The 20,704-nt window shown below is 52.2% G+C and overlaps 10 protein-coding genes across 10 annotated transcripts; 5 read left to right on the top strand and 5 right to left on the bottom strand.

Annotated features, from left to right (window-relative positions):
• Window positions 1-44: 44 nt before the first annotated feature.
• On the top strand, window positions 45-866 carry J4E82_010801 (uncharacterized protein; the record flags this gene model as incomplete). Its single annotated transcript, XM_051737011.1, has 1 exon — window positions 45-866. The coding sequence occupies one exon, from the start codon at window positions 45-47 to the stop codon at window positions 864-866; it is 822 nt and encodes a 273-aa protein (XP_051583229.1).
• Window positions 867-1,356: 490 nt separating this feature from the next.
• Window positions 1,357-2,700, bottom strand: J4E82_010800 (uncharacterized protein; the record flags this gene model as incomplete). Its single annotated transcript, XM_051737010.1, has 1 exon — window positions 1,357-2,700. One exon carries the CDS (start codon window positions 2,698-2,700, stop codon window positions 1,357-1,359), a length of 1,344 nt encoding a protein of 447 aa, XP_051583228.1.
• Window positions 2,701-3,163: 463 nt separating this feature from the next.
• On the bottom strand, window positions 3,164-3,992 carry MDE1 (Methylthioribulose-1-phosphate dehydratase; the record flags this gene model as incomplete). The annotated part of the gene is made up of 3 exons (XM_051737009.1): window positions 3,164-3,613; window positions 3,664-3,807; window positions 3,885-3,992. The coding sequence occupies 3 exons, from the start codon at window positions 3,990-3,992 to the stop codon at window positions 3,164-3,166; spliced, it is 702 nt and encodes a 233-aa protein (XP_051583227.1).
• Window positions 3,993-4,315: 323 nt separating this feature from the next.
• On the bottom strand, window positions 4,316-4,851 carry J4E82_010798 (uncharacterized protein; the record flags this gene model as incomplete). The annotated part of the gene is made up of 3 exons (XM_051737008.1): window positions 4,316-4,474; window positions 4,524-4,750; window positions 4,815-4,851. The coding sequence occupies 3 exons, from the start codon at window positions 4,849-4,851 to the stop codon at window positions 4,316-4,318; spliced, it is 423 nt and encodes a 140-aa protein (XP_051583226.1).
• A 1,063-nt stretch (window positions 4,852-5,914) lies between these two features.
• J4E82_010797 (uncharacterized protein) lies at window positions 5,915-7,016 on the bottom strand (the record flags this gene model as incomplete). Its single annotated transcript, XM_051737007.1, has 3 exons — window positions 5,915-6,315; window positions 6,363-6,631; window positions 6,679-7,016. The coding sequence occupies 3 exons, from the start codon at window positions 7,014-7,016 to the stop codon at window positions 5,915-5,917; spliced, it is 1,008 nt and encodes a 335-aa protein (XP_051583225.1).
• Window positions 7,017-8,073: 1,057 nt separating this feature from the next.
• On the top strand, window positions 8,074-10,464 carry J4E82_010796 (uncharacterized protein; the record flags this gene model as incomplete). Its single annotated transcript, XM_051737006.1, has 3 exons — window positions 8,074-8,124; window positions 8,174-9,232; window positions 9,283-10,464. 3 exons carry the CDS (start codon window positions 8,074-8,076, stop codon window positions 10,462-10,464), a joined length of 2,292 nt encoding a protein of 763 aa, XP_051583224.1.
• A 245-nt stretch (window positions 10,465-10,709) lies between these two features.
• On the bottom strand, window positions 10,710-11,456 carry J4E82_010795 (uncharacterized protein; the record flags this gene model as incomplete). The annotated part of the gene is made up of 1 exon (XM_051737005.1): window positions 10,710-11,456. The coding sequence occupies one exon, from the start codon at window positions 11,454-11,456 to the stop codon at window positions 10,710-10,712; it is 747 nt and encodes a 248-aa protein (XP_051583223.1).
• Window positions 11,457-11,843: 387 nt separating this feature from the next.
• J4E82_010794 (uncharacterized protein) lies at window positions 11,844-13,526 on the top strand (the record flags this gene model as incomplete). The annotated part of the gene is made up of 6 exons (XM_051737004.1): window positions 11,844-11,852; window positions 11,973-12,566; window positions 12,659-12,853; window positions 12,904-13,096; window positions 13,162-13,388; window positions 13,440-13,526. The coding sequence occupies 6 exons, from the start codon at window positions 11,844-11,846 to the stop codon at window positions 13,524-13,526; spliced, it is 1,305 nt and encodes a 434-aa protein (XP_051583222.1).
• A 635-nt stretch (window positions 13,527-14,161) lies between these two features.
• On the top strand, window positions 14,162-17,548 carry J4E82_010793 (uncharacterized protein; the record flags this gene model as incomplete). Its single annotated transcript, XM_051737003.1, has 3 exons — window positions 14,162-15,220; window positions 15,268-16,512; window positions 16,568-17,548. 3 exons carry the CDS (start codon window positions 14,162-14,164, stop codon window positions 17,546-17,548), a joined length of 3,285 nt encoding a protein of 1,094 aa, XP_051583221.1.
• A 1,087-nt stretch (window positions 17,549-18,635) lies between these two features.
• J4E82_010792 (uncharacterized protein) lies at window positions 18,636-19,450 on the top strand (the record flags this gene model as incomplete). The annotated part of the gene is made up of 2 exons (XM_051737002.1): window positions 18,636-19,034; window positions 19,100-19,450. The coding sequence occupies 2 exons, from the start codon at window positions 18,636-18,638 to the stop codon at window positions 19,448-19,450; spliced, it is 750 nt and encodes a 249-aa protein (XP_051583220.1).
• Window positions 19,451-20,704: the final 1,254 nt, after the last annotated feature.

Raw genomic sequence — 20,704 nt, 5'->3', positions numbered from 1 at the left:
GGCTTACGAGAAATGCTGATTCAATTGCGATTTGCACGGACGAAATGAAGATTGCATACGTTGAAGACCTGGACAACGTTGTTTCTAGGGCGATCTTGACGGCTACGCTCTTACAACCCGGCTTTGCATCGGCGGCTTCTGCAGTGCTGGCAATAATTGCTGCAAGATATGCAGGACCACAGGTTCTGCCCATGGTTCAGGCCCCAGATATTCCACCGGAAACCTGGGCAGCTTGGGTTGCCGCCAGGGCGCGCACTCTTACGCCTAAGGCATTGAAAGAAATCCTGACGCATATCGGGACCAACGTGGTGGTTCCAACTATTGCGCGTACGGTCATGGGAACCTGCGAAATGTACAACTCCAAGCAGACAAAGCAGATGTGCATCATTGTTGTCATCAATGAAACGGATTACGAAATCTCGAGGACGGACGGTTGGGACATGTTGCAGTATGGGCCAGCGGCGACATTTAGCAAACTGCCACCGAGGCAAATCACAGACAGCGACCTGGTCTCCTGGGGTGTCTGGGCAACCGGCAGCGGTAATGCATCCGGAGCTGCATCTGCAATCAAACTGCAAACCACAGCCTGTCCTCCAGGCGGGAAAGATTTCCACTTCATCGTTTCAGCATCATGTCCAGCGTGGACTCCGACGAATACAATGGCACTTACCATGTGGGGCTCTAACTGCGAGAAGGAGTGCCGGGATAATGAGAGTGTAAGTTCTCATGTTACTCCCAAACGTCGGGAGACTGTAAATGAAGCACATGTGGAAGTTAGTGCAGAGATTGAGAGTACAAGCGGTAAACGAGCGTTTGTCGTTGTCCGGATCACTTCCACTGCTCTAGTTTCACGTCCGAAGCTCTGAGGTAGAAGCAGTCGCTATAGCTAGGTTGTCCGTTTGGATAATCGATGATAGATTTCCCTGTTTCGGAAGATGGTATGTTGGTGTCTCCTTGATCAGTAAGCGTGCGCTTTCACCATACGCATTTTGAGTTAGATATACACACCTATCGCAAGGAAACAAACTTATCGTTCCACTATGTTGGCTCTCTTTTTACTTCTGCAAATTGACCTTAACGCGTTGAATGATGACATATCAGTGTGTGGTGACCTGAATCATGGGCAACCGGAATATGAGAATTGCAATGTGAACCCCCAAGCGGGTAGTTCTCTGGAGACGTTCAAGAGGGTGCTTGGGAAGGAGCATCCAGACACGCTGACAAGAAGCCTCCATGTTATCATCGTTGATCCACTTTCCTAGTAGTGATAAGGGCTACGCAAAGCGTACTGCAGGTGTTTGATTAACAAAAGATATTAAACCTGTGCATAAGTCCATTCAGCTCACCTAAACCCAGCTACTCCCTTTCCAGTCCCTTATACAAAAGTCCTTCCACACCCCCAACAAAGTCCATCCAAGTCTTCTCGCAAAAAGGATAGTAGTTTCCCCAAATAGCCACCACGATTTCCTTCTCTCTGTCAATCCAAAACTCAACATTCGTCGCACCATACCAATACACACTCCCCTCGCTTCTCCCCTTCTCTCCATTAGCAAGGACCCTATCCGCGCCCTGCACACCACAACCCAAACCAAAACTACCGTGCGGATCAAGAAGCGGTGCAGAAAGATCCACAGGGACGATGATTGGAGCCGCAGCCGAGTCTAGTAAACAGCGAGTGTCATTGCGAAGAGCTTCAGGCAACTGCGGACGACAAATTTCCATGGCGCTTTCGGAGGAGAGTATGCGCCGGCCACTAACAGGATCCACGCCAGCGTTCTGCGGTAGGAGGACAGTAACAAGGTGCGCGTAATCCCCCACGCTAGCAACTAATCCCGTTCCCAAGCAACCGACATGGTGATCGCCCTCCTTCCCAGGGAACGCGTCACGTCTTCTCACCGTTTCGGGCTCAGGGGGATCGATACTGACAAAACCTTTGCCACTCCGCAGCTTCCTAGGCCAGAACTTGCCAGTGTTGTGCGGCGACGATACGACGTCGCCGCCGTACTGCGGCTCGAAACCGATTTCCTTTAGACCAAGTGGATCAAAAATGTTGTCTTGGAGGTACGAGGCAAGAGATTGCTTGGTGATGCGTTCGATGAGGACGGCGATCCAGTCTAGGCCCTGACCGTAGTTTGTATGCGTGCCTGGCTGCCAGAGTAGAGGGCTCGCGAGGAGTATCCCATAAGGGTTTGATGCTTCGTTTGTTGTTTCCCAGACACCTTCGCCGAGGTCCTGTATATACTCTAACAACAGCTTGTTGAAGTAGGTATGGCCACCGCCGTATGTGTGATTCATCAGCATCCTTGCTGTGATGTCGCCTCTTCTATCTTCTAGCTGCCATACTTTCTTTCCGATTTCGGAATCAATGGTATAGCCTGTCAAGACCTGTTTGGTGGCCAGTTCAGGAAGCCAATTATTGATAGTCGCGGGATCGTCGAGCGTCGCGAGACCTTTCTCGACGAGCTGCATGTAAGCCATCGCCCCGACAATCTTTGTTAGAGATTGAACGATGACCATGGAGCTCGATGTAGGCCGTTTGTCTGGAGCATTGCCGTAGGAGAAGAGTACCTTATTCTGCGCATTTACAACATGGACGAGAGCAAACGGAAGGTCGGGCGCACCTGGGCCGGGGTCAATAGCAACATCAATATATGTTTCCAAATACAATATAGCCTTCTGGCTGATGGTATGGGACGACATAACTGCTGGTCGGTCTGCGGACTAAGTGAACAAGGTTCGAGGAGGGCACTGCAAAGCCATTTATACGCAGAGAGAGAAGGCTCGCCTGAATAATTTATTATAGAATGTCGATCATGGATCGCCTGATGTTGTAGCAATTTAATCCCAAAGATGTCCACAAATTTGTCCAATGAGAGCCACTTCTCGACATGATAATTCAACCTGTTTTGGAGTACGGAGTGACATGGAGGGATCAGTAGGTAAGGCAATGTGGGGTAGTTCATGCCCAGCTGCTACTTCTGGCCTGCTGGAACCAGGATAGTAAGCGACAACCCAGCCTAGTGCCATCTGTAATCGAAAGTGTACCACATTCCATCTTACTGGTGCTGACTATCCATGTAATCGTATAGTAATCGACGTGCTCGTATTCCTTATTCTATCGCTAGCCTCGTACAAGGCCTATGTCCATACAACCGCTCTTCACTTAACCCTTGGTCCAAGGCAGACCCAGCTTCTTCATCTCCACCGCCAGTTGCAGGATATAATCAATACTCTCGCACTGCGTCTTGGCCTTGTGCACATTGTCCCCCCACACATAAATCCCATGTCTCCTCACAAGAATCGCATAAGAATCCGGATACTTCTCCATGGCCTCCTCTAGACTCTCCCTCAGATCCTCTTCGTGCGCCGTGTTCTCAATGATGGGTATGCGCAGACGATCGTAGTAGCCCAGGTTGCCTTGCTTTCCCCGGCCTTTTGGTATGCCCTTGATCTGTTCAATCTCCTCAATCTCGAAGCATACGTCTTTTCCAAAGTCGCGCTCGACGAGGAGGGTGACGAGGACGGCCCATTGCGAGTGGGTGTGGATGCAGCAGCCGGCGCCGCGTTCAAAGGCGGCCATGAAGAGGGGAGTACACGCTGATGGTTTGAGGACCTAAAACGACATCAGTCACCTTGCGGCCGACCTGGCTCCGTCACGTGTACCTGTGGTCTTCTCAAATATTCTTTGCTGTTGAAGTCCATGACGAACATGTCGGTGGGCTTCATGAGCTCTTTCTGCACGCCGCTGGGCGCAATGTAAATCTTGTCTTCATGGCGTATGCTCGTTCCTCCGCCAGTGCCTGTCACCTGGCGGGAACCCGCGTGTTAGCCGTGACTCAATCGTGTCTTGGTTGGCGTCGCCCAACGCTTCGAGGTCATCGTACCCAGCCCAAGTTGTAGAACTTTGCGCAGAGCGTGCAAATGTGGTTCGCAGGGTGGCTTGGATCATCAGAGTGTATGAGAGCTTCGGCGTCGGGTCCGTTGGAAGCCATTGTGATGCTGCGCAGTGTTGTGACCGCTTTGTCAAGTTTGGCCGATTTTCACAAGCCAGATGACGCGACCTGGTTTCGCGACTACCCCACGTGGTCCGCGCTAGGCGTCACCCCACCGTCGTAGTTAGGCACGGTACAAACACCCGTCTCACCAGATTCAACCAAGTCGCGCATGTATCTGAAAGAGTGCATGTGTTTATTAATAACGGAATGAAGAGCAAGGCTGTCTCCTGGTGAGAGACCACAGCCTGAGGTATCATCAATATCCAACGCTCGTGCCACTACCATTCCTCCATCAGAGTCGCTCGACTCGGGTATCATATCTAGTTCGTAGTCGTGTTCTGGGCTAGAGGAGAAGGCTCATGTTCCTTCTTCTTGTCCAAATGGAGCACTTCTTTGACCTTCTCGCCCAAACCCTTGCGGTCGGGTGAGGAGCTGTGGCCGCCGTGCTTCTCCTTGTAGACGTTTCCGGCGCCACCTCGCTGCAATCATGTTAGTTGTATCTTGCATTCTTGAGATGCTATGACGTACGCCAGTGTGGAACTCGTCCTGCGCGTTGCGCTGGTTGATCTCGGGGACCATGTCTACCGAGCGACGGCCTTCGTCAGACTGCGGCCCTACGCGAGGCGACTTTCCAATGTTGCCAGCCCCCCCACGGCCAGTGGAGAAATCGCCATCGAGAGACTCGCCTTGGACGCCTTCGCGAACGAGGCCTCCGTCAGTGTAGACGTTGGTGTCAGGGCCAATGTTGCCGGCACCTACAGCAGCGATCAGCTTCTTGTCTTGCGTGTATCGGAAATTCTCTTTCCAGAGAAAGCGCACCTCCGCGGCCTGTCGAGTGAATTGGTGTTGTAGTCATTTTACTGTGGTGTGATGTCGCAGTTGTCTGGAAAACAAATGTTATCTTCTTGAAATATCAAAAGAGTTGTTGTCAAGGATGTAGTAATCGCTAGGATAGTCGAACAGCAGGGCGAAGCGCGGTTTCAGCCTCTTATATTTGCTCTTTCAGTCCTGCAAACAGGTCATCTTGGAGCGACGCAATGACGCAATCCCATCTCGAGGTGCTCAATCCATTGGCGACGCGGGGTGGAAGCAGCCTCCGAGTCGATAACACGCGCCAGCATGCTCATGGCTGCTAGTCGTCCAACTAATACGACGAGCCAAGGAAAGATGCGAGCATGAGGTATAAATTTTGATGGTTTTGACTGCCCTCACCGTCCCGTGGGTGTGGTTTATGCGATGGCGTGAGGTGATCTCCGGTGTTCGCGCGATAAGCCCGGGTGAATTGATTCGCCCAGCCACTGACTAAGCGAAAGCATCCCACTACTCGACTTGATGATTGCGCTCTTACATGTCATCGCCGACAAGGACACGGCTCAAATGCGAGGACCGTGGAAGCTTTGGCGAGGGATGGGACGCACGAACATTGCTGGGTTGTGTCGCCCTTGAGTTGTTGCCACCCCTAACGCAGGGGCAGTGAGCAGGAACACGCAGGGCTCATCAAACCACCCCAACGCGTGAACTTAGGGCTGTACATTGTCTTGATATGAAGATTAGAACAGCAACCATCAACCCCATCAACCTGAGCACGATGACTTTTTGGCACTCAACGAAGCTAGAATACTGAACCTTGATTAAATTGGTACTGATAAACGCTCACGATAACACGGATCATGAGAAGGCCGGCGGCTCGCACCCGCTCATTTGTAACAGCTGTAGAATATTGAAAGTCATGCGTGAGTCACATACAAGCAAAGGCATGTCTCGTCTTGGCACACATGTCGTTTGAGGGTATGTTTACAAAGCTGAATTACGATTATGCGCTGAACAAGCACTCTAACTAAGTCGTGAATACACGAGGTATTAATTGCCGGGAAATGGGTATCATCGCATTAAACAGTCGATGGGCAGGTGGTGATACTTCAAGATCTCAAGCCCTCTTCGTCACTTGGCCTGCTCTGTCCCTCCTCCGCGGATCTAGCTTGTACCTTGTCCTGGTCCGCATGCTTCGCTGGGTCGAAGACGTAGATTGGGAACTCCAGGAAGATGGTTCTCTTGAGAATGACCGGCAACCTGGCGTAGATTTGAGGCGGAAAAGGGATGAGAATGCTCGTACGGTGGAGGTATCGCTCGTACTCGGGCCATTGAGTGCCTTTCTCATACCTCTTCTTTGCACCGGGACGTTCTTGCAATGTCAGGCCAGACACAAACATGAGCAGTAAAGTCAAAAAGAAGGGTCCAAGGATAGACGCGTACAGCGCATCATACGCGCCGCCCGAAACGTAGTTGTATGCTGCGGGAGATACAGCAATCATGAAGATGCCTGTGACAATTAGCCTTGACATCAAAATATGAATGAACAATACTTACCAAATTGAATGATGATTTCTCCAAAGTAGTTGGGATGCCGAGTCCAAGCAAAGAATCCAACATTGCAGACCGCACCGTCGCTACCATGAGCAGTACGGAATCTGTACTTTTGAACATCTGAGACGCTCTCCATAATGAAACCGATAGACCAGAGGATGATGCCCGCGATGTCTCGACCCGTTCCAAACTCCGGCTGATTGAATCGAGTAACCTTGGGCGAGTTTAGGATGGTAACTGGTAATGATACTGTCCAAACCCAGAACATTTGACTACAAACATCAGCAATCACATTTAGATGACGTTAAGAGCAACTCACAACACCCAGAATCCCAGAAAAGACCAGAATTTGTCCCTCTTGTCGTCAAAGCGATCATCTTTTCCACTCTTCAAAATCCTGAACAAAAGGAAACCGCTTAGTCTTGCTGCCCATAGCATGATGAAGAGCGATGCTACAATGTTGCGCGCATCGCCGCGGTTGTCGCTGAACGAAAGTGTGAGGATAGCAAGAAGAATGAAGTTGGTACCGCCGGCAAAGTCGGTGACCTTGTCGAACTTGAACCAGAAGGCGATGGCAAAGAAGAAAAGCTGGTAAGCAACAGTGATGAGGAACGTGATGGCGAGATAGTAGTCGTCAAGGACGTGTATGGCTGCCATGTTGGCTGCTGGACGATGCTGACGTTGTGTACGGGCACGTTCGAGCAGGAATACGGCTACATATACAAAACCCTCGAGTCTTACAGCTGGTCGCTACGTACGGAAGCCGGGCTTTCCACTGTGCGCTGGCAAAATTTGGCCGACCCCGACGAGCCAAAATCGTATATTTCGCGATAGAAGTTGGCCCTAGGGGCTGTGAAGCGTCAGGCACAAGGGTGATGACGCACGTCATCGCTCGCCAAGCCACGATGACTAGGCACGACTCTCGACCGCGATCACCAGCCTTGTGCACAGCTCTCACAACAAAACACCAACATCCACGCTTCGCGATGAGCGGGAATGGAATGCTGTACAGTACCTAAGCGGAAATAAATCAATGGTCAAAGATAGATACCATGCATGCACGAGCGGAGAGACAGAAACGGCATGCCATTGCCTGAAACGTCCCTGGTTTTAAACTCCATCGCCTCGAGCACATCGCGTGTCAGACCTTACCACCGTGGCAGCTGGCCAGACGATCGTGAAGCTTAACCACCACCAAAACTGCCTATCGCGGGCCCGTCGATCATGGATCGTACGCCACCATCCTGCGAGAAACCTTGATGACTAGGTTGACCCGACAATGACATTACCGGCAGCGCTACTGCACGCTGGGCCCTTCGTTCGACCTTTGAGACACACTTGACCATCGTTCGAGCAGCCGCGGAAGCTCGAAACCAGCACCACATTGTTAGAAACATGGCGAGCGGGGCTGACATGTCGCACCCGTTAAGTAGGATAGTTTGCGCCTCAGTCATGAACCTTTGAATGGTTTTGGCTCGCTCTTGCACTATCCGGAAGCTTCGCTCGTTTGGATCCGAACCATCTGTTTCCATTGTGTGTCGACACGTTTCCATCCTATCTTCAACTCTCCTCGGTCTTTCTGCTGTGCAGGTGCTGAGCGGTTCTGCATGTCTGTGACATCGTCTTCGATTCTTTTCCAGCTGGACTGTTGATGTATTAATTACTAATTTCCTTTTTCATCGTACTCGAATATCTACATTTCCGAAAACTCACCATGACAAGAGCTCAGGCATCCTGGGTGCGAGCCCTGCTCCTGATAAGCGCGGTACGTATGTTGCATGCTTGAAGAAATCGCATGTACTGATCGTTGATAGACCATCGCCCAAGCAACGATTGATCTCCACAACACCAATGTACGGCCCGAAACCGTCGGGAGAAGGATTGAGGACTTGATATCAGGGGCCGAGCGGTCGCAAGGAAATCCAGTAGAAGCACTCAACGTACCTGTCACCGAACAAGCAAATGCACTGCACAACGGGAACATCGCCGCCAGGATCGCACAGAACGGACTAGACGCAAACGCCTTGCTAACCGGAATCGCGCAAGGACAAGACCAAAGGAGCGGCAGCGGAGACATCAGCACGAGCGACGTGGGAGGTGACCTTGCAAATCAGATTGCTGGCGGAGGTTCAACGAGCATCGACAGCATTCTTAGCGGGCTCGATGGGCAAAAGCCGGGCGCATCGACGAACCAGACCAGTGTACCACAAGGGCAGGGCCAAAGTCAGCGTCAGAACCCTGAACAGGTGCCGTCACAAGGCGGTACCCAAAACATAGGAAGCGACATCAACTCGAGCAATGTCGCAGGTGATCTTGCAAATCAACTAGCTCCGAAGCCCGCAGCAGGAGAGAACAGCGTCAACGACATTGCTGGGGACCTAGCAAACCAACTCGCACCCAATGGACAGGGCCAGCTACCACCACCAACACAAGCTGAAGCACAACAGAACGGCAGTAACGCTCAACCTATCCAGGTAATCTCAACCGTCATCACAGAAGCCAATGGCCAGAAGCTCGCAACAGCGCTAGTAGAGGCCGCACCTCAGCAAGCAGCTGCTCCCTCACCAGCCGCTGCAGGTGAAGCATCCGCAGCAGCAGAAGCAACATCCGCATCATCGGCAGCGACTGGGGAAGCCCCAGCTGCACCGTCATCACCTGCTGGAGAGTCAGCAGCGGGATCTTCCTCTGCCTCCAAACCAGCAAAGACAGTCTTTCCCGCAGGAAAATCAGCTCTACCAGCTGTAACCCCAATTCCCTGGACAAATTCCCCTATGGCCGCTGGATCTTCAAGCAGCAAGAATGCTACGCAGGCTGCTATGCCCGCTGCTGAGTCTATGGCGACTGCTACTCTAGCCAAAGGCAAAAACTCTACAGTAAGTTGATAATCTGGACTCGATCTGAACCATCATTAACCCTTTCCAAGGCTCTGGCTGCCGCACCCCCTGCTGCTGCTGTCACTGTTTCTGCAGGAGGAGAGCTCACAGCCGGTGCACAAGGTGCCTCAAACTCGACCACTGCCAGTGCAGCAGCAATTGACTCGGCTACGCTCACGCCTGGAGGTCTGGCTGCAACGACCACGACCATGGTGGGCATGGCAGTTACTGTTCAGGCGGGTGGGAGTGGTAGTAACGGTACCGCTGGCGCCAACAATGCCTCGACGAGCGCTTCGTCTAGTGGTGCTGGTGCTGCGGCGGCTGTCACAGTTGTTGCTGGCGACGGGACCAACGGTACTGCCAATGCGGCCGCATCTTCTTCATCATCTGCTGGGTCCGCAGCGGCCGCCGTCACCGTTGTTGCAGGAGATGGAACCAACGGAACCGCCAACGCAGCAGCATCTTCCTCTTCAGTCACAGCCTCAATGAACACAGCTTCTCTCAAGCCTACCGGCATCGCAGCCGCATCGACTACCACAGGCGCGGCTGCAGCCGTCACCGTCGTCGCAGGAACCGGTGGCGCCGCGGCAGCTACGGCAGCTTCTCAATGCAATTGCGCTTGCATGTGTCCTGCCGGTTCCTTCCCCATGTCTGCACCACAAGCCCAGCCCTTCCAACTAGGCTCCATGAGCAGCGCGCCATCGGGAAGTGCGAGCACAATGCAAACTGTAGTCGGTAGTGCGGTGACAGTGGTAGCTGGAGGCGAAGCGCCGCCCGGTGCTCAACAAGCTGCTTCCACGAGTTCGAGCAGTACCGCATCTATCGACTCGGCTACACTGACGCGCCCTGGTCTCATGGCTGGGACTACGACGAGTGCGGCTGGAGCAGGGGTTACTATGGTAGCTAGTGGCGATGCTTCTGTTTCTACCTCGGCCGCTTCTGGGTCCACTGCTGCTGTGACATCCGCGTCTAGTTCCATCTCGCCTTCTGTCGAAGTATCACTTGCACCTGCATCTTCTGCTACGTCTTCCTCGTCCACACCACAGGCCACGACGAGTGCAGTTGCTCAAAGCCAAGTTGCGGCCAACGCGCCTGCACCTACTGCTGTGGGGGACAGTTCGGCACAACCCTTGCCCTTTGATATTAGTACGGTTGCGTTGCAGAGTCGGGTCACGGTGAACTTGGGGAGGAGGTTGGCCAAGCCGACGGAAGTCAAGAGGGGGTGGTGGTAGATGTTTGTACAATTGGCACAACGGAAATCTTTTTCTTGTGTGGATTTTGCGCGCGTGTTGGGTCTGTTTCTGTGGTATATATCTGTTCGGTAGTGGCAGTTGAGCATTGAGTGCTCCTGCGAGGTAGTAATATTGGGGGAGAGAATACAAAAAAGTGTGCATGCGATCCTTGTCGCGCATTACTGCTGCTTTTGTCTATGGGGTATCATCTGGTGTCTGCGGTGAGCGTACATGTCACGCCTTCGTTACGGCTGTTTTTCTTCTCCGCCCACTTGTATCTTCGCCTTCTTGTTCTTGGCCTGCTGGCGCTTCGAGACGGGCTTGTCTACCTTGGTCTCGTGGAGTGGAGTACCTTCGAGACTCCCACCCGGCCGCTTGCCATTTTGGTTTTTGTTCACTTTCTCCTTCTGACCTTGCTTGTCCTTGGCACCATGCGCGAGTGTTTCCGCCGGCTTCTCTCCACCATAGACAATGTCTACTATGCCCTTGAAGCTCTGGCGCTTCAGTCGCGCAAACTCAACCACGCTTCTCGCTTCCTTGGTAAGACCGTCTTTGCCCCTCTCGGTACCAAGTCCCCACACAGAAGCCAGGTTGATAACATCGCTCGGTGCACGTATGCCTAGCACGCTCTTCGCTTCCGAACTAAATATCAAGCCCCGACCACGGGTCACACGTATGAGCTGTGTGGCATTGCTAATCAGATTTCGCTTTGCGCCGGGATCGTTGGACATGATGCCTTGGCTGTAGCAGATTTCAATCTTAATGCCCCGGGATATAGCCATGCCCAGCGTGGGGAACTTGAAGTATGATTCGAAGCGGCGGGTCAGGTCTAGGGAGATGATGTCTACGTCGAGGCTCATACATGCTTGCTGGAGGGTGCGGTCGTCGGTTGGACGTGCGGCGACGACGTCGTAGTGTTGTTGCAGCTGGGGTATGCGGAAGTTGGAGGCAGAGTCTGTGAGGAAGATGTTGCAGCGGCGGAGGATACGCATGCGGGGGGGCACGGGGAAAGGAAGGGTGGTGGGTACGGGTGAACTCTGGTTGAGAAGCGTTAGCGGGCGAACAGACTTATGTGAAAGCGATATAGTATTCGGTGAGAGGGGTGGACAGAGAGAAGGTCGCCGCTTCCTTTTACCTACAATATCAGAGGGTAGTTTTCCCGAATAAGTGTGTGTGAGCGCAACGACATCGTATCCTACTGCACCGCGTCAGCCTACCACTGGCGCATTCAACCTGTACTAAAAGCTCACATTCGTCGAGAAAAGCTACTGTGCGCTGCAGCTCGCGCGTCGCATCGGTCCAGGGGATATTTAGATCGTGGAACATGGCTGCAATGGCTGGTGCAGAGGGCGGAGGACAAGTGCGACAGCGAAAGCCAAATGATAATTGTAAGTGAGATGGATCGTCATTCAGCAGCTGGGCCCGCGTGCTGGGAAAAGCTTGGCCCTTGTCTACTACTAGTCTAACGCCCACAAGCCATCCACCACCACCACCATCAACACGAGCAGCCAGAGCTCACCACCGCCGACCCCAAGGCACCCCCGCCCACACAGGAGGCCCATCGCGACTGTCGTGACGGCCTTTTAGCGCACCTCCCTCGGTACGCAACAGTTGCGCTCGCTTTATTCGCTGCGCTCGCTGGCCTTGGCTTGCTCTCACAAAGACCCGACGTCCTCCGCCTCTTCACCCCACTATACGATCCCTCGACACCATCCCTTGCGCGTGTCGACCATACCGGCAACACTTCACTCCCAGACAATACGCTTGTTGCCAGGATGGCGCTGAACAACTCGAGCGGGGCTACAAGCCTTGCTCGCGTCTATGCAGATGTCAATGCGAACATGCCCCGGTCATACTGGGACTACGACTCTGTCAACATCTCCTGGGGCGTGCTCGAGAACTACGAGGTCGTCCGCAAGATTGGCCGCGGAAAGTACTCGGAAGTCTTTGAGGGCATCAACGTCGTCAACTATCAGAAATGCGTCATCAAAGTCCTCAAACCCGTCAAGAAGAAGAAGATAAAGCGTGAGATCAAGATCCTGCAAAATCTGTCGGGTGGCCCCAACATCGTCTCGCTGCTGGACGTGGTGCGCGACAACCAGGTTAGTGACGGCTCCGACTGGATTGGCGACTGGGTACTGAGGCCCAACCGCTGCCGTTTGCTTATGAAGAAATGCTAACGACCGCCAAACAGAGCAAAACCCCTTCGCTGATTTTTGAATATGTCAACAATACTGACTTTCGGAGTCTGTACCCCAAGTTCCAGGACTATGACGTGCGATACTACATTTTTGAATTGCTCAAGGCCCTCGACTACTGCCACAGCAAAGGCATCATGCACCGTGATGTCAAGCCTCACAACGTTATGATCGACCATGAGAAGCGGAAGGTGGGCGTGTACCGGTTTCAAAGTGGAGGAACATGGCTAACACGTACTAGTTGCGCCTAATCGACTGGGGTCTAGCGGAATTCTACCACGCAGGAACCGAATACAACGTCCGCGTCGCGTCACGTTACTTCAAGGGTCCTGAGCTACTAGTCGACTTTCAAGAGTACGACTACTCGCTCGACATGTGGTCACTAGGTGCCATGTTCGCCTCGATGATCTTTAGGCGCGAACCTTTCTTCCACGGTAAACAACCACGATACCTAGGCTGCATGTGAGGCACAGGCTGACTTGTTACAACCCAACTTTAGGCAACAGCAACTCAGACCAGCTTGTCAAGATTGCCAAGGTTCTTGGAACCGAGGACTTGTTCGACTATCTCGACAAGTACGACATTGAACTAGATGCCCAGTATGACGACATACTCAGCCGGTATCCCAAGAAGCCGTGGCACTCGTTCATCAATGCCGAGAACCAGCGCTTTGTCAGTAATGACGCGATTGACTTCCTCGACAAGCTGCTACGATACGACCATCAGGTTTGTCATAGCCTACACGGGCATGTAATATAGATGACTGACATATGGTAGGACCGACTGACTGCCCAAGAAGCCATGCAACATCCTTACTTTGCTCCTGTCCGACAGGCTGCGCAGCAAAATAGCGCCGCGGCATGATTGAGATACCCAACTTACGTTAATTAGACTTTATGTAATGGCATAAAAGTTGCAGCGAACGAAACACGCGGTCTTGCTTCCCCATATATTCCATTGAGACGCAGCTGAGGTACCGGCGTACAAACAAATACTGGGCATGAATCACGGAGCGATAAGGTGTACAGGGCAGGGTGCTAGGTATCATTCTTGTATAAGCGAAGGGGGGAAACGCAAGTAACGGTCTATAGGAGTCTGGATGCATATTGAGGTGTTTTCGGATGCTCAATCTACTCCAAGTGACTCAAGTCGAGCGTAGTAAATGAACGTTCTGTTTTTGACATCGGACACTACCGACATGATTTCGGAGAGTGCCTTTGAGTGAATTGCCTAGCATCGCTCCATGGTTCGTCGTAGGCGGGGTCCGTCCGAGCTTCTCGATGTGGGGTGACGCAGGCCCGGACTTGGACGACTCACACCCAGGCACTTTTTTGTTAATGTTGCCCCGCACCGCGCCCACTACACTGCGCGCCGCCTGCAGACGAAACCTCGAGTACCGACATCTCACAAGGCGCCAGTTGCAATTGAGGTCCCCAATCCGCACTCTATCGCGAACCTACACCCCGCTTCACGCCGAGCGCCCCTACTCGACCGCAACCATGGCGCTCAACGCGTCCTCGCACAACTCGACCGGCGAGAAGACGGCGCCCAACACTGCGCCACCACCCGAGCTCGGCGCAGACGTCAAGAAGGACATCCTGGGTGCTGCTGAACACGACGCTACCGGCCAACATGCCCCCGGCCGTGAGAATGAAAAGGGCGTAGAGAAGAAGGAGAAGTCGGCCAAGGAGCTGGAGAAGGAGCGCAAGAAGGCTGAGAAGGATGCAAAATTCAAGGCAAAGAAGGCAGCAGCCGCCGGTGCCGCTAAAGACGGCGGCGCCGCTCCAGCCAAGGAAAAGAAGAAGAAGGGCAAGGAGGAGGAACAACTACCCGCGTACGTCGAGGAAACCCCAAAGGGCGAGAAGAAGAGGCTGAAGCCCCTGGACGACCCATACACAAAGGCATACATTCCCAAGGTCGTCGAGTCAGCGTGGGACGCATGGTGGGACTCTCAGGGCTTCTTCAAGCCTCAGTTCACCGAGAATGGTGAGAACAAGGGTCCGGGCCACTTTGTCATTCCCATCCCGCCGCCCAACGTTACTGGAAAGCTACACTGTGGACATGCTCTCGCTACGAGTTTACAGGATGTTCTCATCAGGTGGCATAGGATGAGAGGCTACACTACTCTGTACCTGCCTGGTTGCGACCACGCAGGTATCGCTACACAGTCCGTTGTAGAGAAGATGCTCAAGCGACGGGAAAACAAGACGCGATACGACCTTGGTCGTCAAAAGTTCCTTGAGCGGACCATGGAATGGAAAGAAGAATACCATCAGCACCTCACAAACACGCTGCGGAGAATGGGTGGTTCGTTCGATTGGTCGCGCGAGGCTTTTACCATGGACGAGAACTGCTCCAAGGCTGTTACCGAGACCTTCGTCCGTCTGCATGAGGATGGTCTGATTTACCGTAGTAACAGGTTGGTCAACTGGTGCACGGCTCTCAACACGGCGCTTAGTACACTTGAGGTCGACAACAAAGATCTAGCGGGTCCTACCAAGTTGTCCGTGCCTGGGTATGAGAGAATGGTAGAGTTTGGTGTCCTCACACACTTCAAGGTATGACAGACTGTACAAACCAAGATGCATCTGCTGATATTCTCTAGTACGCCATCGAAGGCACCGACCAGTTCATCGAGATTGCTACCACCCGTCCCGAAACCATGTTGGGTGACTCTGGTATCGCTGTCCACCCCAAGGATGACCGTTACAAGGACCTCGTCGGCAAGAAGGCTCGCCATCCCTTTATCGACCGCCTCATGCCCATTGTCGCCGACGAATATGTTGACCCCGAGTTTGGTACTGGTGCTGTGAAACTCACACCAGCGCACGACCCCAACGATTTCAACCTCGGAAAGAAGCATGGTCTCGAGTTCATCAACATCCTGAACGACAACGGAACCATGAACAAGAACGCTGGTCAGTTCGAAGGAAGCAAGCGTTTTGATGTCCGCTACACTGTCGTCGATGCGCTGAAGAAGGAGGGACTCTTTGTCAAGACGGAACCCAACCCCATGAAGGTCCCGATCTGCTCAAGGTCTGGAGATGTCATCGAGCCCATCATGAAGCCGCAATGGTGGATGAAGATGGACAGTCTCGCCAAGCCCGCTATCGAGGCTGTCGAGAAGGGCGATATCAAGATCAAGCCCGCAACCTCGGAAAAGGTCTATATGCATTGGATGAACAACATCCAAGACTGGTGCTTGTCACGACAGCTCTGGTGGGGTCACCAAATCCCCGCCTATTTTGTTGAAATCGAAGGCGAGGCAGGTGACCGAACGGAAGACGAACGCTGGATCACTGGTCGGACAGAAGAGGAGGCACGAGCCAAGGCAGAGAAGAAGTTCCCTGGCAAGAAGTTTACGCTATCGCGGGACGAGGATGTCCTCGATACATGGTTCTCCTCTGGTCTGTGGCCGTTCTCCACCCTGGGCTGGCCCAACCAGACTGCCGACTTGGACAAGCTCTTCCCCACATCTGTCCTAGAGACTGGGTGGGATATTCTCTTCTTCTGGGTTGCCAGGATGATCTTCCTGTCGCTCTACCTCACCGGCAAAGTTCCGTTCAAGGAGGTATACTGCCATTCGCTCATCCGTGACTCTGAGGGCAGGAAGATGTCCAAGTCGCTGGGTAACGTTGTAGACCCTGTCGACATCATGGATGGTATCACACTGCAAAAGCTGCACGACCAGCTTCGTGCGGGTAACCTTGACCCCAAGGAGTTGACCAAGGCGGAGAAGTATCAAAAGACTGCCTTCCCCCAGGGTATTCCTGAGTGCGGCGCTGATGCGTTGCGCATGGCCCTTGTTGGATACACCACCGGAGGAGGAGATATCTCTTTTGATGTCAACGTAAGTGATTTCTGATATTCTGCCCTCAAGAATGTATACTGACTCGTTGGTCTAGGTTATCCACGGATACCGAAGGTTCTGCAACAAGATCTACCAGGCCACGAAGTACGTCATTGGACGTCTGGGAGAAGACTTCACCCCACGGGAGAAGGTCACAAAGGGAGGCTCAGAGTCACTACCTGAGCGATACATTTTGCATCAGCTCAATGTTGCCGCCAAGAAGATCAACGATCACCTGGAGGCACGCGAGTTCAGTCTTGCCACCCAGACCGCCTACAAGTACTTCTACGAGTACCTGTGCGACACGTACATTGAGAACAGCAAAGCCATCTTCGACGAAGGTAGCGAAGAGCAGAAGGAAAGCGCGAAACAGACACTCTACACTGCCATTGAGGGAGGCCTCAACATGATCCACCCCTTCATGCCCTTCCTGACAGAGGAGCTCTGGCAGCGTCTCCCTCGCCGACAAGGCGACAAGACGCCCTCCATCACTATTGCACCCTTCCCTCAGTACACACCAGACTTTGAAGACGCGACTGCAAACGCAGAGTACGAGCTCCTTGTCGACAGCGCAAAGGGTCTGCGTTCTCTGACGGCTGAATACGCCATCAAAGAAGGCGCAGCCACCTATATCCAGTCCCTCACCCAAGCCACCCACGCCACCCTCACAACCCCGACCTCCCTCCCTTCCATCCGCTCGCTCGCCGGAAAGACTGTGGCCGACATTACGATCCTGTCGCCCACGGATACGGCACCGTCTGGCTGCGCCGTCTACACCATTGGCACGTCTGCGACGGCGTACCTCGACGTTAAAGGTCGCATTGAGCTCGATAAAGAGATTTCCAAGGCGGCAGACCGACTGAACAAGGCTAATGAGACGATTGCGCGTCAGAAGAAGATTATGGATGATGAGTGGGAAGCGAAAGTTAGTGATGCTGTTAAAGAGCAGGAGAGGGAGAAGTTGAGGACGGCCGAGCTGGAGGCGAGGAATTGGGAGGCTAGTATTGGACAGTTTGAGAAGATGAAGATTGAGTAAGCAGTAGAGGGTTGTGAAGTGAGAGATGTAGAGAGGGACAGAGAGAGATTGATGAGTAAGAGAGGTAGGGGTAGTGGATGATGATGAGCAGAAACCACGTAGAAATTGGGAATGGACCAAACTTCGATATGAACGGCATGTATTAGCAACAAGAAAGAATTTTCTCAATGCGCTCATTTGTACATGTGTATTCAGCGTCTCCGGAAGTCTGCGGATTTGTGTGCGGTGAATGAGGTGGGATTGTTTGTGTGATTGGTTGCCGATGTTTTGGAACGGGCTTACAATGTTTAGTGATGGAAGGGTCTTGAAGACGAGAAGTATGATGTCCCTGTTCTGTTATTAGCACAGAGGAGGATAGAGGGTAGACTAGATACAACGAGCGGTTACGACGGTTCATTATTGTTTCTGCATGACACAATAACACGACATTACACCTTAGGTCTCCTTGTGACTTGTCGGGGTGCTTTCGGGTATGTTCTAATTTGCCCCGCGACGGCGGCTTTTCCTTCTACAATTCGTGTAGAGAAAGAATGGTTTCCGTAAAGGGAAGGCTTATTCGCCAAGTCGAAGGCTTAACCTTGCTAAGCTAGACATTTCTGACCAAACTTGAACCCCGCGTCTCAAGTCTGTAGTTATAAGCACACCTCCTAGTACAAATACGCAGTAGGCTCCTGCATAACACGTATGCCGAACGTTTTCGATTCGCCAACTCAGCAGTCTTTCTCTTATGTACCGAGCCTACTACTAGAAGACGTGTTCCATGTTGTTCTTGGACATGTAACGTACACAAACATCATCTAATCATACAGAGTTTATAAGTGGGTGCTGTAAGTTTGCTTTTGGATACGTCAGAGTCTGATTACTGAATCTTGACCTGACTAGCTTCTCGGTCCGAAGTCGTGTGATTACGCAACATGGTGATCTTTCCTCGGTATGGAATCTCGACAAACAGAACGCCGCTTGTGTCCGAGATAATACGTAGGTAGACGGTCTTTGCTCGACTTTTGATTCTTACAATATCCTATTTTCAGGGTGACAAAAAAAAAACGAAGTTGTAAGCCACCCTGCTCATTCGACGTGATACAGCATGACGAAGCCGGTCTTTTTGTTCTTCCCCGGAGCCTGGCATTCAACCAACTTTTTCGACAAGGTCGTTGGCAGACTTGAGCATCTGGGCTATCAATGTGTTGCAATTCAGTTACCAAGCGTAGGGAGAGTGCCGCCGATAACAGATCTCGATGAGGATATCGCGGTGATAAGAAGCGCAGTCTTGAAAGAGCTAGACGCTGGAAGGAACGTCGTTACAAATGCTCATAGCTATGCTGGTATCCCCGTATCCAGCGCTCTCCATGGTTTGGGAACCATTGCGAGGCAGCGTGCTGGCTTGCTTGGAGGAGTTGTCAAGTTGACCTATATAACCTCGTTCATCACCTCCGAGGGTACAAGTCTCCTTGATATCATAGGCGGTCTGCCGAACGAGTGGGTTGTTGACGCCGTAAGGAAAACGATTTTCATTACAATCTTGATAGCATGACTGACTATCCCACACAGGACGGAAATGTCAGCTTCCAGGCAGATTTGGTCGACAGATTGTACCATGATGTCCCACGACAAGAGGCAGAGGAGATGATTGCCGCACTTCAGCCACATGCACTGGGGGCTTTACAAGGAAAGATGAAATCGCCCGCAGCTTGGAGAGAGATTCCCGTTGCTTATATGGTCTGCGAGGAGGATAGAGCGTTGCCAGCTGGTGCGCAAGACGCAATGATACAGGGCGTGAAAGCAGCAGGAGCAGATGTGGTGATTGAGCGGGTCGCTGCTTCTCACAGCCCGTATCTTTCACAGCCTGACACGGTTGTCAAGTTTCTTTTGAGAGCAGCAGGAGAAGTGGTGGATCAGTAGCTTTCGTTCATACATCTTGAAGTTTGACAAGATCAATCGAAAGTGAAGAGTCTTTGGGAAACGAGACGTTTCTTGCTGGACGGTAACGGTTGTGAAGCAATCCATACCTTGATTGCTATCCGGTCAACTATATTATGGCAATGACCCCTTACAGACGAGCTGCTTACAACGGCCGAAATTCACATAGGCTATAATAGGTCTAGGATGACTTGCAAGATATATATTGCTCGTCCTTGTGATTGGGGTTGGGCTGACTTGCACGTGTGACAGTGATGAACTCTAGGCCCGGTCTGTTTCGAGTCTCACAGCCATTCACGCGGGTGCATGGACACTTTCTTCAATTCATGTAGCTGCCTTACTAGAGGATGAACAGCGGATCTATGCTCATCACCTGTTGTCGCTATATATTCCCCCCTTTCACAATCAAACTTTGGACATTAGACTCGACCTCAATCCCCCCAACCAAGGTTACCACACGAGATTTCCGATACGATGGTCAACTCGACGTCTGCAAACGGCGATACCCAGCTCAAGTCTACGGCCCGCTACTCCCTGCGAAAACGTCCTGGATACTCTCCTACCTCGAATCATTTACGGAAAAAGAAGCGAGTCTACCGTACTCGCGGCGGTACAGTCTCGTTACGAAAGATACCCGATGAGTCTGTCTCCATGTAAGTCCACTGTTTAGACGATCCTTTGACTCGACACACGTCTGATACACATCGAAGCGTCGAGTCCAACTCGCAAGTTTCCCTTCTGCATCTTCCCGGTGAATTGCGGACGGAAAAATACAAGTACGCTCTCTGCGGTATGCACATAGTCCATGGTGATTTCAGAGGATACAGCACGTGGGCCGCTGTAGTCCACACCACCAGCGGCGTTTCCGTCTCTTGACCGCAAGGGTTCAAGTTTACCTTACCGCGCGTCTGCCGTCAAGTATTCTCTGAAACTGCTACGTTTGTGTATTCTCAGAATATATTCCATTTCCCATCCATTAGAAGTTTTGATCACTTCTTTCAATCTCGCAGGCGGGCTCAAATCGAAGCGATCACGACACTTGTTATCGAGCCACTATGGGGGAAGCATCCTGATGGAAAGGATTGTTTGGTACAGATCCTCGGACGTTTGACACAGAGTTGCTAACAATCAATCCAAACTGATGAGACTGACTGACTGACTGATTGCTTGGCAGTCAGTTCAGTGTCAGTTTAGAGCTCTCGTCTTATCAGTCAGTTCAGTTTAGAGCTCTTAAAC

The sequence above is a fragment of the Alternaria postmessia genome (genome assembly GCF_024291825.1).
Source record: "Alternaria postmessia strain BMP 2775 chromosome Unknown scaffold_144, whole genome shotgun sequence".
Taxonomy (NCBI): domain Eukaryota; kingdom Fungi; phylum Ascomycota; class Dothideomycetes; order Pleosporales; family Pleosporaceae; genus Alternaria; species Alternaria postmessia.
The sequence above is the reverse complement of the archived record's forward strand: the minus strand, read 5'-3'. Positions and strand labels throughout refer to the sequence as shown.